Below are 15,421 nucleotides of genomic sequence, written 5' to 3'. Positions count from 1 at the left end.
TGGAGCTTCAGCAGAATAGCAGGCTAATGGTTCCACATTGATCTGATCATTAGAAGGAATGAAAGCCGACTTTTGTTGGACGTCGATGATTATCCACCTGCTCTATTCTGAGCCGAGGAGAAATTGGACCTCCAATTTGAATCTGCATGGCTTGTGTTCGTTATAAAGTCCGCGGTGGCATCAAAGTGTGTGGAGTGGTGCTTGTTCCCCTGTGATGAAACACAAGCATCATATAACTGCACATAAAGAGTAACTATGGCAGCTCATGAGCAATACTATAAACACAGGTTTTTCAGTACAGCACCTACAGTATCTTTGGCATTTTAACTTTTTTATTAGTTTGATATAATGCTGCCCCCATATGAGATGATCATCATATCCACGCAGTACAATCTTTGTGATTGTACAACTGTAGAAAAGCCTTGAAATATGGTTTAATAATATTATAAGCTTACATTTTTACAACTTTTTTCTCTCAATCCAAAGTCCTTCTGTACGACGAGTGTTGAGGCCACATAGGAAAAAATGTCATCAATAAAGTTATATTGCAAGAATAAAATTGTTCAAATATTTTGCGAACAATGAAAAAAATATGTGAGAAATAAGCAGCAACTCATCCTGGATCCAAAAATTGCGACTTTTTTCTAGTATCATTTTAACTTTATACTTAAAATCTCTGATTTCTTTTTTTTTTTTCTTTCATCGTACCTCAGGGGGTGAATTTTTTTCTAGTTTTTCATGTCAAGTTTCAGAAAAAAGTCAAGTTTTAAAGGGTAAAAAAAGCAAACATATCAGGGGAGATATAGAACGCAGGGTAAGTGATCTACCCCAGTATGGAGTGAATTCCAAAACTTAAGTTCTAAGGCTTCCAAACTCACAGCAGTGTGTGTTTTGAGAATAACGGAGAGCAGAGGCTAGCTGCGTCTCTTCAAAGCCACTGAAGCAAGAGGGGAGTTAGTGAATAAACCCAAATGTAGGCCATGGTGTAGGCATGAAAGCTTTTCTTTTTATTTCCCCTGATTTGTCATATTCTCTGCTTATCATGCTTCATGAGTGTTCAGCAGGTCAAACACTCTGGCAGGTTTCACCAGCCACGAGGTATCCATGAGTGGCTGAAAATCCCTCTGTCTTTTTGGCACTGCAGAGTGGAATACACAGGCTCTGCCTCTCCATCCACCCGGCTGATTGGAGTCGAGGAGCTGATTCCCCCCTGTTTCACTCTCAGCCTGACGAGTTCTCAGAGCTCTTTGAAGTGTCTCACCCAGAGCTCCAGCAATCTGCAGGAGACAGATCTGCATACACGCTGACAGAGGAGGAGCCGGGGCACACGTTTGGCCCGCGCACATTTTCACATGCCGGCTGGGCACTCGTGCAAACTCGTCTCACCGTGCTCGTGTGTATGAACTTTACACTTCCTTTAACCTAAATAAACATAATTACATCACAGAGGAGGTTATGCTTTCACCCGCGTACTTCTGTTTGTTGGTTGGTTGTTTGTCAGCAGGATTACGCAAAAACTACCAAACAGATTTCCACGGAAGTTGGTGGTAGGACCATGCATATGGGCTAAAAAATAACCTATTAAATGCTACTAATAATAACAATAATAATTCATGAATCTTGATGAAAATCTTCAGATGTGGTGGATTTAAATGGGGTTTCGTAGGGGTGTAGGATTTATTTCAGCCACTGTACAGTAACAAATGGATCTAGAAACCTGTAACTACCACCAATGTGTTGCTGAGATCACATGGATTTAGTGGAGAATTAACATTGTATGTGTCTTCAACAGTTTTAGAACTGTGTCCATACAATCATGATGGATTAGGTGCAGACTTTAAGTGGACTTTTGGGCCTCGGTGGAGGTGTGCACTCCCGGAGAACCATTTTAGTCAGAAATGTGGAAGAAACTCATAGTTCATCATGATGATAACCATGAAAACAATTAGATATAGCAAATTATATTTAACTAATTCAAGAAGCACCTGTGAAATAAACCGCCGGCTAATTTTAGGGTAAAGCTCCCGAATTGCCTGAAATTTCATCTGTTTGACTACCGTGTGCCGCTTCACTTCAAAATCTACACGGATTCTCCGGCTCGACTTTCATTTCCAGTCTGTCCCGCTGCAATTTAGCCTCGTGTCCCCCCCACCCCCAGTAATAATATTACCATCATTACACAGATGACTATTCCCTTCACTGCTCAGCCTCAAATGCTCTTAAGATCCCCAAATCTCTACCTTGAAATGCACTTCCACAGCGCTGCGAGCTATGCACCCCAAGCTACAATCCGTGCGGGCAATAATTCCATTGCTATACAGAGCAAGGCATATAAGGGCATCGCTTCTGCTTCAAAACACACTGACTCACCAGACTGAAATGTGCCTTCAGTCGGCATTACTTCCACAGCGCTCGTCCTGTAGTATAAATCTCTAAGGCTTGGCAGACGTGCACACTGTACACAGAGGAAACTCTATCTGAGTTTAGCATTTTAATTTTTTGCAGAATGTGAAATGAGCTGCAGTTTCACATTCATGGTAGATTTCTGTGAATGTGCTCTTACATTTATTGGGAAATGGGACATGGAGATATGTTGTTTTGTAATTGTCATGACCCTGCTAATAGAGGCAGGTGCACTGTGATTCATCAGATTTTACACAATAGGATAATTTGGAGTTGAGTGCATGGTAGTTTAGTTCTGTCAACAGGCATTGTTGTTGTCAGAGTTGTTTGCAAAACGCAGCTTCACCAAATATTTCTTTGAGCCTGAGACCTGAACTGGATCACAAGAAAACTAAAAATGATTTTAAACTGCTACCTTTTATTGACCTTTACACACACATAATAGCAGTGAATCCAATTATTTTGTCAGTTTAAGGCACAAGAAAAGAAAATATTTGAGTTTCATAAACACAAACAACTAATTCATGAGAAAGTTCTGGTGCACGTCCATTTAGAAAAAAATATTTATATCCATGTATTGCTGTAAATGTGGCACAAGACCACCAACCAGTGAACATGGTAAACATGACAGTACACATGGTAGTGTTTATTATTGCTATTGCATTATAGCAGGGATGCTGTTATATCTGTTAACCATAACTATTCAAAGATGTGTAAGTGCAATGTGTAGGAGTTGTTTTGTTGAAAGAGTATATTTAAAACCGCTCTGTGTAAGAAGTAGAGATAACATTCAGACATAGTGGGCGTATTGTGCAGCAGCCGTGCCTTAAAGCTGTATGTTTTGTTTTTTTAATGCTTGTATACGATTAATGTTGCTCAGAAATGGTAAAATAAATTCCTGGGTCAAAGATCTGCCGTGTCCTGTGCAGTGCAATGACACAGCACATTTAATAGCGGTTGTAAGCAATCATTTGAACTCACCAATTAACTAGAGGTTTTCTTATCTTGTCCATCTCGCTATGAGTTTGCAGTTCCACCTCCAAATTATAGAATAGCCACAAATAACCATCTGCTGAGCTCTTTCACTTCCAAATACGATGTGGACAGATGCAGCCACATATACATGAACACAAACTGTTTGAGGATGCCCAGGGAGCTTTGGAATTCAAGGTGTTGCCAGAAGGTTTACGCCCTTCCTCTGGTGGGTAGTTGACCCATAAAATTACTAAGCAAACGGATGCTTGACTCAAGCGACTCCCTTAGGATGGTAATGCTGTGCTGCAAAGAATGCCGTCAGCTTCAAATCAACCTGGAGTAATAGCAGAGCTTTCCAAAGAGCAATATTTGCTCGCCCGCCAGCACTCGCCTAGCTCAAAACATGTAAGAGAGCTGAGCTATAGAGTTTTTTTGGGGGTTTTTTTTGCAATGTGTGATGATTTGGTTAGAAAGATGGTTGGAAAGGGATCTGCACGATTACATAAATCCACACCTTGGGCGATGTCTTATGTTGGAGCAAGAAAGGGGGCGGGTGGAGAGAAGCCGTTTCACTTAGGGACAGGGAACTGATCCCAGGCTTCTTGTTTGCATTGTCTCACGTCGCCATTGTCTGCGAATGTCAGGCAGCAGCTTCCAGCTCTCAGTGGGCTGGAGAGGGTTGAAGCTTAGTACTATGACAGATACACACACATACACACACACACACACACACACACACACACACACACACACACTCTTGGTTGCAGCTCCTCCGTGGTGTTCCAGAGGGTAGGAGGGTAGCTTACAGCTTTTTCCCCTAAGCTGAAATCTGGCAAAGGCACATTATAGTGTCTTTATCGCTCTCTGCTGGCCGACCGTGTGAACTGCAAAAACACCGCTCCACCGACTGACCCATATTGTCCTCTTTTATCTTTGCATACATATTTTTTTCTTCTCACAGTGTCAACAATCAAGGTGGCAAAAACACAAATGACTTTCTATCCCCTGCAACATGCGACTCTTTTTTCCATATCCTGATGCTATAGTTTGGCCAACTGAAAGTGCAACATAATTAGGGTATTAGATATTAGTCATACTTCTGCAGTATGAGATAACAGAAAATGGAATCAAAAACCGGTTCAGCATATGAAAAACAGGTTTCTCTGTAGCTGTCCTGCTGTGCACCAGGGAACTTATTGATTCTCTGTGAACAATTAAAGAGTTCCATAGGTCCTCGGCAAATAAGGAATTTAAGGAAATGATGGTAAATATAGGGAATAGAGATTTTCATAATTTTAATATTCTCATAGGAAGATGTTGGCATTTTTAAACCGGAAGTGCATGTTTGCAATAATCCTCATACATTTAAAAAGTTAGAAGTTTCATATACAACATAATCAAAGTCCAAACTGCAGCTGCAACCACACTGTGATTCTGTGTTTGTAAAAAATACAAGGAGCACTGCCTTTAGAGGCGATCACCTCTCATCTACTGCAGGCCCACCAAGGTTCAGTAATATAATAGTAATTTAATGTTACCAATGGCTTTCACTGTGCTGAGGTTCAGATACCTAGAATAGCCTGCTCAGGTCGAAAGGCATTCATCAGTTTGAAGCGAGAGCACTGTCTGCTGCTTCCTTATCAGCTGTGATTTCATGGTTTCATCTTTAGTAATAATAAAATGTAAGGAGATAATAAGCACAGCTTGTATTGGAGCAACATGTAGTGGACATTTAATGGTTACTAGTGGGCCAGGAAAGCCCTGAATTCCTCTTCAAGGTACATTCAAGTAAATGAGGGGCGGCGTTTAATACAGCCCTGCTGAAGAATTACACATTGTCATCCCCTCCCCTATCTCACCTTGCAGTTCAGGGACATTTATTTTAAGTGCAGTCAATTATGAGGAAGGTTCTTGAGGACGTACTTCACTATCAAATCAATAAATGTTAGTGCAGAAGGACCTCCACTTTCCACTTTCATACCAAGTTTGAATTTCTTTTACTTTTTATTTTGTCAACAAGACTGCCGAAAGGATGACCTCTGCAATATGCATCAAAAAGCATTGCAGGGAGCAATTGTTGATTGTCTTAACTGTTATTCTTTAACATGTTAATATAAATCTGTGGAGGTCCTGAAGTGAAAATTACAAAAGTACACAGTAGCCCTTTTTTTTCTTATGAGGTGATACATTTAGATATATTTTTCTGTTTGCTTGTTGTGTTTTTGAACGGTTTTGAAGGTGCTCAGTGAAAAAATATGAGCTGATTTAGAGTCCTTGGAGTGATATGCTAATATCCATACCTTAAGTGGCATTTTAATTGAAACTTAATGAGATTGCATCATAACAAATTTATTGTGCGCCCTTGGCTAAAATTAATGGATGAAAGAAGAAATGGCCTAAAGCGGATAAGTTGCCTAAAGAAAGAGTTTGGTTTAAGTTTTCTGGTACCTTTGACAAAAGTTCTGAAATATCACAGCCTACTTGAGGGTTCCTGCTCAGGTTTGGCCCCGGAATGATTTAGGGGTCGTCCTTCATGATGCACCAGACCTGTAGGGTTTAGGGTTGAAAACCTACCACACAATGCACACTGGCCTGAGCGAGAAGTTGTGTGTCAGTGGAGAATGTAGTAGCCAATGCACTTGGATGTCAACACAATCCGCATCAAACTGTTATATGATTGTAGTGTGTGTGTATGTGTGTGTGTGTGTGTCATAGACTACCTTTGGGGCTGCATCACTTTTGATTGTGTCACTCAAAAGGGGTCACTCTCCAGGAAATGAATGTGAGTCTACATCATGTCACAATAAGCGACCTCCGTGTGTGTGTGTGATGAATAGCTGAGACATCTTTGGAATTACTTATGTGTGAGTCACAAGATGAAAGAGACAATGTATCCCCTTGGATCTGCACACACACAAGTGCAGACACACACACAAACACACAAAGGTGTGAGAAAACACACACACATCTAGGAAAACAAAATGAAACTCTTGCCAACCGGATATGAACATGATTCAAGGAGTCACCTGGGAGTGTCATTTCTAAGTTTCTCCAGTGGGACTTGCCTTATGTAATCCATAAGCAATTATTCTTGGGAGACAACAGACAGGCCTGTCATATCTGCTCTCCTCTGTGCAAATGCACGCAGGCAAGACCAAACACTGCCATGAGCAGACACACACACACACTCTCAGACACACACACACTCTCAGACACATTTTTGTAAATGTGCATTTCCCTCTCATCTTTTCTCCCTCCTCTCTCCTTCACACACACACATCCACAATTTCCCTCTTGTCACATCCTCCTTCTCATCCTCACCTCTCCTTCATGCACACTCGCAGAGGAATTGTATTTCAGTTCCTCCAGTCTGTCCACTGGCCACTTTCATTCTGTCTTCATAAACGTAAAGGGGATTTTACACACAAGGTTGAGTTTCTCTTTTCACTAGTACTGCTGCTCAACCTGTGTAAAGCAAAATGTCCTCTCTGGCTCAGAGGGGGACTCTCTAAAGTCACACTATAACCCAGATCAGGGTGACTTCAGTGGGATGCTAACGTGTCGCAAACATGGGAAATGTAGGATTCAATGTTTTTTTTTTTTTTTTAGATATCTCAGCCTCTGACGCAACTTTTTAGAATATTCTTAATGTGGTCAAATTTTAAACAAACCTTGACTTATTCCTTTAAAGGATATATTCAGGTTAATACTTTTGATCTGGGTTATTAGTTGAAAAGGTTTGCATGCTCTAATGTTCACTTCCGCTGCTTAAACTCCTCTTTTCAGTGTCTGTCTAAAACGCACCAGCTCCAAGCACCGTCTGATTGGCCAGTTGACCCACTCTGTTTAGATTAACCAGTTTGTGTGGTAAATATTACCCTTCGCTATCGCTTTACCTTAGGCTTTGTTGTCAGACTAGCCATGTGTCGGACGTTATGCAAATGTGTCTTAATCTATTCTTAATGCTAGTTAAGTGTTATTTGAAATATTAATCCTACACTGAGGATCGAACAAAATGTGCTCACATCGCAGAAATGATGTTACACCAAATGCTCTAATCTCATTTCTTCTTTCTGACAAGTACAAACGTGCAATAACACAAATCCCCACAAGGAAATACAGCTCTGTTAGTTTTTCCCCCTTCCCGGGTCAGAGACCTTCTGTAGTCCTCACAAAAATGAAAGACGATGTGTTGCTGATACAATCGACACTCCCTTGAATTCTAAAAAACAGAAATGAAACACACCAGAGTTCTCAGACGACCTGATTAGAATGCATCCTATCCAACTCTTAGTTTGGACTTGGTCAAGAGAGAAATTAGCAGAAATAGCTCAAACACCTAGCTAACACCCTGTCCAGGTCTTCTGCCCTTTAATTCAAGCTTTTATCATTTCTTGTCGCTTGGTTGCTCCTCTCTCTTGTCTCCCTTATATATATTTTTTTCCAATTACTTGAGTCCACAAAAGCCCTCACCCATTTGGAGTGCAATAAATTATCATCTCTTAATTAGCCAGCGAGGCAGTAAAAGCATGTCTGTCCAAGTTTGTTTCAACCTGACTGAAGATTTTATGATTGAGAGGTGCAAACTAATTGGATTCTTGACTGGCTGTCGGGATAAAATTGCTAGACTAGCAGGGAGGGATTGAGTGAGTGATTAAGAAGGTGGGAACGAATGTGTGAGTGAGATTTAGGAGGACAAACCCAGAAAAGACTGCTGGGTGAGATGGATTATCAAAAAAAAGAAATAAGATGAAGTGACAAAGGAGGTAAGAAAGACAGTTTACATATGGAGATTAAGTACAGTTAGAGAGAACAAGGTCAGTTATCAAAAAACTTGAGTTTACTTATTTTTTTTAATGATGCATTTTGTACGGACAGGGAGTTTAACTTTCTACTTTCTTGCAAAAGTTTCCCATTAGTAAAGGGATTGTTCCCTCCTGCTGCCTTAATTGTGCCACAGGCCTCATCTGATCAATAAATGAAATTGTTCATCACAAAGGCCTTTGGTGCCTTGTCTGAATTCAAGGCTGGTGCATACTTAATAGGTCTCTGATTAAGATCAAATGCAACAGAGAAGAAATAAGGCGTTCCAAATAAAAAAGAGGCAAAATAGGTTTTGGCAAGCAGGGGTACGTCTGAGCATTATTCCAGAGGTAGTAAGAGGTAAATGGAGTCCTGATAAAGCTGACTCTCATTAACGGCCATAGATCAGTCTGCACTCCTTTCATGGGATGGTGCACTTGGGAATGAGACCAAAGCTGTAGTGAATGGGGAGTAAGCCACAGAGTTGGTATTGTGGCTATTAAGTCATTAGTTTCATGCTTGAAAGGGAAGAGGAATCTGTTGTCCAAGCTGCGTTAATTGGTAACAAGGCCTAGTGGTGCTGAAAGCCAGGATGAACAGGCAGCACTGGAATACCTGCTACCTCCAAATCCCAAAGCAGCTGGTCTGCAATTATCAGGGACTGTAAAAAGGCTAATTGCAGGCTAAAGAAGTGGGCTACCCTCTTTAGCTTTTTAAAATGTAGAGAATAAAGCCAGCCAGGCAACGCGCTCTGGGCGTTCTTGGAGGATTTTCCAGAGGTCATCAGTAGGTATGCTTAGCCAGTCAGCTTTGGGGTCTCTGAGGTACTCAACCTGCTCAAGACACGAAGAAGGCTTACTAAACCCTGAGGAACCCAGGACTAGCGCCAACAATGTAGCCTTCACGGACTTTGGTCAAGTTCTTGCTGGCAGCAAACTCTACAGAAGCTTGAGCGGTTGGAACTGTTTGTCAACAGCGTATTATTTTTCCTTTCTTATTATCTTTTTTGTGTTTTTTTTTTTGTACCTGAAGGAAAGTTGTCATGTTGCTGGGAAAATATAATACAATAAGGTAGAAAGGAGAGTGTAGTGGAGTTCTTCAACGTTCAGAGACAATTGTGATGATATGACTCAGCCACATGCTTGCTATTCGACAAATTGTCTGTGTTCTTAGAATTTCTCAAAAAAAGGGATATTTGGAAATTTGTCAAAAGGAAAGGAAGAAGAAAAAGAAAAAGCACTTTATGACTTTATACACATTTTTTGACATCCGCCTGGTTCTTTTCTGTGGGAGCTATCAAATTTGCTGTATCCTTCAGATTTGAGGCAGGTATTTTGTTTACAGCCTCCTTGTGTCCTTGACCTGTTCAAGTTACAACAACAAATACTGACCCCGGAGATGTGCTGCTCTGTTTCTGAACAATACGATTTTTCTTCTGATAATACCTTATTCTTGCCGACACAGTGTTGAGGTAAATACACACGCTTGCAATTCAGTCTAGTAACTTATTACCCTTTAGGAATACACAAAATTATCAACATGCCCCTGATTACATATTGATCGGATCTCTGCAAAGCACATTGAACATCATGACTCCACTTGAGCCGCTTTCTCATATCTATAGATTCTAACAGTGTAATGATTGTGAATTGAATAGATAATAAAATCATTTAGAGGAGCTTTGCACAGATACAAGAGACCAACACTAGTGTACACAACCTGCCTACATTTCATTCTTATAGTTTTGCTTTTAAATGAATAAATGTATTTGAGACGACGAGATATGACACGTGATAAATGGACAAAGCTGGACATAAGGGCTTGCATGTTGATTTTCTTGAATCTTAACAGTGACATCTGCTGGACATTTGCAGGACTGAATTCCCTCTGCATGGACAGCACAAAGAAAAAAGCTTGTGCGTAGCCAAACACAAAAATGCAGTATGAAAATCAACAGCTTAAATGTTATTTATTTAGCTTGAAATCTGATCTTACACTACATCCTAATTTTTTTCCATTTGTGTGGTGTTTCGATGTACCAATGTACAAATCTGATGTTTTGAAAAGGCAGATGTGCAGATTAAGATGCAGGAACATAACAGCTCAGCTTTACACTTCCGATACTGTGCTTCAGTGCCAAATTCTGTCCTATTTTTCCAGATCTCCTCCTGGGAGAGTTGCTATTGTTGCTGCTCTGCTCATGCCCAAACACTGCCATTGTCTGTTTGCTTGAAATGTCAAATTTCCACCAACATGTAGATGCGTGCGTTTGCTGACCACACATACACACAGCATACAGGAGGATGCTCTGAGCCTATATGGTGAATTCACAGTTTCCCTCAGGAGAGCTCAGTCTTCTTGAGTCTTCTCTCTCGCTCTCTCTCTTTCTCTGTGCTGTGCCTCGGCTGTAAAAACCCTCTTGGGACCGCAGAGCCTCAAGTCTGCCTGTGCAGTTGCAGTGGTGGGAGCACAAATAGCAACACACTGACACCAACTCTGGCCTGATGATCTGCACAAAAGTGGGACAGTGTTCGCCTACAGCAGAGTGAAGTGGTCTTGTGAAGGGAGGTCAGTGGTACAAATCCCAAGGGGGGAAAGCTGAATGGCTAACAGTTTTTGACTCACGAAAATATATGCGAAGTGCCCTTGAGGCAAAAAAGGCCAGAGCTGTTTAATCTGCCTGACTTTTTCACACCGGTTATCAAGTGTGAATGGGGCTTTACGTCACAGTATGTGCAGAAAAACAACACACAAGCTCAGCAAATCCTTCATTTGATAAAGGTTAATAAAATAGTTGCTCCTCAACCTCTGTGCCACATTTCAGCTGCAGCGAAATCCCAAAGACACATAAAAGTTACTGTATTGATTGTTTGAAATGTCACACAAAGTCTTGTATGAGAACACAAGAGGGTCAGTAAGCACATTTATCTGCTGAACTTGGCTCAAATTGCATTAAGTCGTAGGAGAAGGTCAGAATTTGTGGCCAAGTAGATTTTATTTCTTCAAAACTCAAATGCAATCGCTTCACATCGGCTTCTAAAAAAAATTCATGGCAATAAACTAATAAGGAGTGACTCATTTCAGGAGACAGTAAAAACAATGATATGCAGAATAGTCTCAGAGGCAGGTTTTAATAAGATCATCGCTCAGTATGGACACCCACATATCAAGGAATGACACACATTTACGCACAGAGGCACAGATGGCCTCATATTGTCACTGGTGATTTCAAATACTGAGTATGCAATGAGAATAATGATGCAATGCACAGATTGCTAGCTGCGTCCGGAGTCCCATGCATAATTTAACACTAATTGTAGATAAGGTCTTAATGAAGTAAAATGGCTGACTTCCGTATGGAGTAACTGAACTTTAAATATTGTCAAGCCATTCGTTGCAAAGAAAGTTCACATAGTAAACAGACGAGGAATTCTTTAAAGAAATATTTGCATCTGTGATTCTGCTCTTTCCAGCATCTCTGATCAATTAAAGGGGGGGATGGCATGTGTGCATGCATCTATGTTGTGTGTGTGTGCACGCAAATTTGTGTAATGTATTTAACATTGCAACATGCACCGTTTTGACATTTTCACTAGTTATCCAGGGAATATTTCATCGACTGATATCGGGTGTATGCAGTTTGGTAGTTCACTTATTTTTTTGTTACCACCTCTGGGTGAAAGTTGAGTGAACGTAGCTCAATTGACTGTAAAGCACTTGACTACAACAGAGAGGAGATGATTTGTATTACTGGATGAATTACTGGACAAACAAGCACATATCGCCCCTATTTGCCGACGATGACCTGCAAATAGTCTTTGTGCCCTCTTTATTGTTTGTTCAGTGGAGCGCTGGGTAAACTCATTTTTGTCGGCTCACAAGAGCTAAGCGTGTGAATTACACACACACAAAGCTTCGGCTGATGCTACAGTAAGCCGCTCACCCCCGCTGAAACCTGGCGTCACAGAACAATTGCTCCTGGAATAACCAGGAAGAGCCCCTGATGTCTGCAGGAAGTCCAAATGATAAACTCAACAACTTCCTCTTCCACATGAGATCCACAGACTCAAGTGAACTCCACAAGTTGCGGTTTAAACTTAGAGTGTGACGACTGGAATCTGCCTCCATGATTTATCATGGGGGAGAAATTTCAAACGCTGCCTAGTGCTTTGATGCAGCATCTGTTCCTATTATAGCTGAAGTTCCCAATAATGTGGTTACGTAAAGGATAATCACATTATTCCCTTATTGTGTAGCAAAGATGATTAAAGTCCACTTTGCTAGATAAATCTGGCTGAATCAAGCCTCTGCCAATCCAACATTGAACATCTAGGCAAAGTGGTTTTGTGACTAATTTGGGCATCACTAAATATCAGGCAAAAGAATTGTTGCAGCCCCGGTAGCAGATGCGTTGTATTGTCATCAATGGCGCTGTCTGTCTCCCCGTCACACTGCTGAATTAGGATGTTTTAATCCAATTTGGATTTAACTTGGAAAGTTGGTTGGAGGTAGCCTGAGGACAAGCACTGTTCTATTTTTTCCTAATCCATTAACGGTTAGTATGACGTTAGTCAAAGTGCAGTTTCATATACCCTATGTGCATTTAAGATTGAAATGTTCTTAAATTCAGTTACAGATTGTTTTAATACATATATTCATGTTAGATTTATGGAACATATTTAAAAGCAAAGATTGATACAACAACAATGTTCACATACAAGAAGCCATGTGATCTACTTGCTAATATTTGCTATGGCAGTTGCTGACCTGACTTTGGCTTTTATAACTGAGTGCATGAGAAGAAGAACATATCGTATTCATACCTAGTTAAGGGCACCAGTGTTTTCACACTGATGGAAATGTCATAGTCTAAACTTTCCTCAAAATGGCATTTCACTGCATCCTACTGTATGAAAACAGCTCTTAATGGTGTCACATAGCTATATTACTTCACTAGGAGAAAAATAAGACAGACTGCGAAAAGGAACATTTATTTTTGTCCTTCTCAGACTTACAGTATGTCAGACGACAGTGATGCAAGCACTTATATCCTGTTTTCCACAGAGATGTCCACAGAGACGGAACATATAACACTATGGTCATAATGGAAACATTAAATTAAGCACTATATATTCATACCAGATACAAGGGAACGTACAGTCGAATTTATTGCCAACGACACACAGAATTAAAGAATGAAATTTATCCTCCATATTATTACTCATCACTCAGCAACATTGTGAAATACAACCAAAATATTGCATTTACACTGAGGTGCTTCATTTCTCTATCATTAAACATTATATATATATATATAGAACAGAACATAATTAGATTATTTAAAGTTGACAATATCCCTTTGGGGGTTTTTGTTTTAAGAATCTTGGCCAATAGATCTTGCATTCTCCTGTAGTCCATTTTTAAATGGCAGGGGATTCAGGACAGTACAGCATAGATTTAGCCAATGATTGAAATAAAGAGTGAGTGCATCTTCCTCCTATTATCATTCTGCATAACGTCAAAAGAGAGCTCCATGTGTTGTTTTAAAAGTGAACAAGTTGTGTTTTATAGAGTTTCTGAACTTGTAATACCTTTAAACAATGTGCTGCAAGTGGATTTGATGATGTAAGACCTCAGTGTGAGAATGACACATACGATGGATTATCTGAGATGAAAGGTGAAGACACTCTTTATTAAAAGAAAACTCCTGGTTAAGGAGTAGTGGCAAAAGTGAAATTGTACATTGTACCCCTTATCTCCAGCAATACCCTGGGGGACTGTAAAGCAACTCACATATTATGCATCACATAAAACACTGATACCAAAATAAGTCAAACAGAACACAACACTTTCCCAAGATGGACACATTAATTGTTAATTGCACCATATTTGAATGAAACCATGAATTAAGTTTGAAGAATGTGCAAAAACAAGGTCTACATTTAAGGGAATCATCTGTTTCAATATTAGCATAATACTATTTCGTCTCTGTAAGATTTCTAAAAATAATTCAGCATTTATTCAGAGTTATATTTTCTGTAAAGACACCTGCACAGACAGCAACGGCTGCTTTGGTTCCTTTCTTCGAATGGGAAGGGAAGGTTAAGGGGAGATGTCTATGCATTTACAAAATATACACTATTTTTCTCTTGCAGCAACCATGATGGAATGTGATTGCGTTAATGTGTGCATGTGTTTACTTTATAGGGATTTTCAAAGTGCTATATCTGTTAGAAGGGTGTAAAATAACAAAAATGCTAAATTAGAAATTGATTTGTGGCTTTTTTTTCCTCATTGCCGTGGTACAAATATGCCCAAAAGTGCCGTAGAGTTCTAACAAGGTCCATTTGTCCTGGTCCCTGTGGACTGACTCCAGCTTATTGCCATCAAGTCTTTTTGAGTCAATACAACATGAACCAGCTTCATATTCTCTGTTAGAAATCATAGTAAACAATTGAAAAGCAGAGAAGTCAGGTGAAATAACGCCTCGGGGTTTCGTCTTCTTCTTCTTGTCTTTGCACTGTAAAGCTGTGCTAGTGAATGTTGCACGAACAGTAGCCAGTGTTGGGATTATTTTAGATCGAGAGCGACGTCATTATCTGACTCATGTACTTTTGTCACCGCCTCTGGGTGCCAAACCGCACACAAGTGGGATTCAATTTGCTCAAATGCAGCCAATCTCAGTGAATTGAAGAGGAATGGACACTTCTGTTCTCAATGGGAACACAAATAATTCTACAAATCTTGCCCAGTGCAGCTTTGGGATAATGAGGCCAGTTTATGCTGATTTATTTCCTTCTGTCCGTCTAAAGCCTTCAGTTGTTGGGATCCACTCCCTCAAGGTGGTCGGGGATGGGTAGACCGGTGAGAATGGTCAGACACTTATTCCACACGTTAAACACGGGACACACTGGCTGGATGAAGGTGACGTGAAACGTGTGCAGGTGCTGGGAGCCCACGGCGTCGTAGAAGGTCACGTATCCGGCGTCGTAGTCCAGCAGGACGCCGACGCGTCGCAGGTGGGGCGAGGGCTCGATTGCCACCTCCTTGCTGTTGTGGCGCACAACCCAGGAGTTGTTGCAGCGGCAGAGCACCCAGGAGGAGGAGTTTTTGCCGATCCACTCGTGCTTTGGGGCGGATTTGTAGGCTATGCCCACCGCGTACCTGAGGAGGAGTTGGAGATACCGTTATTCATCCAGATGCTATGAAAAACATTTTTAAACCTTAAATTAAACACTTA

At 40.6% G+C, this 15,421-nt stretch overlaps 1 protein-coding gene and 1 long non-coding RNA gene across 3 annotated transcripts in view; one reads left to right on the top strand and one right to left on the bottom strand.

Moving 5' to 3' along the window:
* The window catches only part of LOC138406935 (uncharacterized), a 56,919-nt gene that overhangs the window by 28,155 nt on the left and 13,343 nt on the right, over nt 1–15,421 (top strand). The window lies entirely within an intron of this gene.
* Nucleotides 13,157–15,421, bottom strand: part of LOC109638900 (E3 ubiquitin-protein ligase Midline-1-like) — a 51,107-nt gene continuing 48,842 nt past the window's right edge. For both annotated transcript variants that reach the window (XM_069520464.1, XM_020102083.2), the window contains exon 10: nt 13,157–15,345. In XM_069520464.1, the coding sequence (XP_069376565.1) occupies nt 14,997–15,345 (349 nt within the window). In that variant the 3' untranslated portion in view covers nt 13,157–14,996. The remainder of the gene's footprint in view (nt 15,346–15,421) is intronic.

This window comes from Paralichthys olivaceus, chromosome 24 (genome assembly GCF_024713975.1).
Source record: "Paralichthys olivaceus isolate ysfri-2021 chromosome 24, ASM2471397v2, whole genome shotgun sequence".
NCBI classification, from domain to species: Eukaryota; Metazoa; Chordata; class Actinopteri; order Pleuronectiformes; family Paralichthyidae; genus Paralichthys; species Paralichthys olivaceus.
This window is presented reverse-complemented; position numbering and strand designations above follow the sequence as displayed.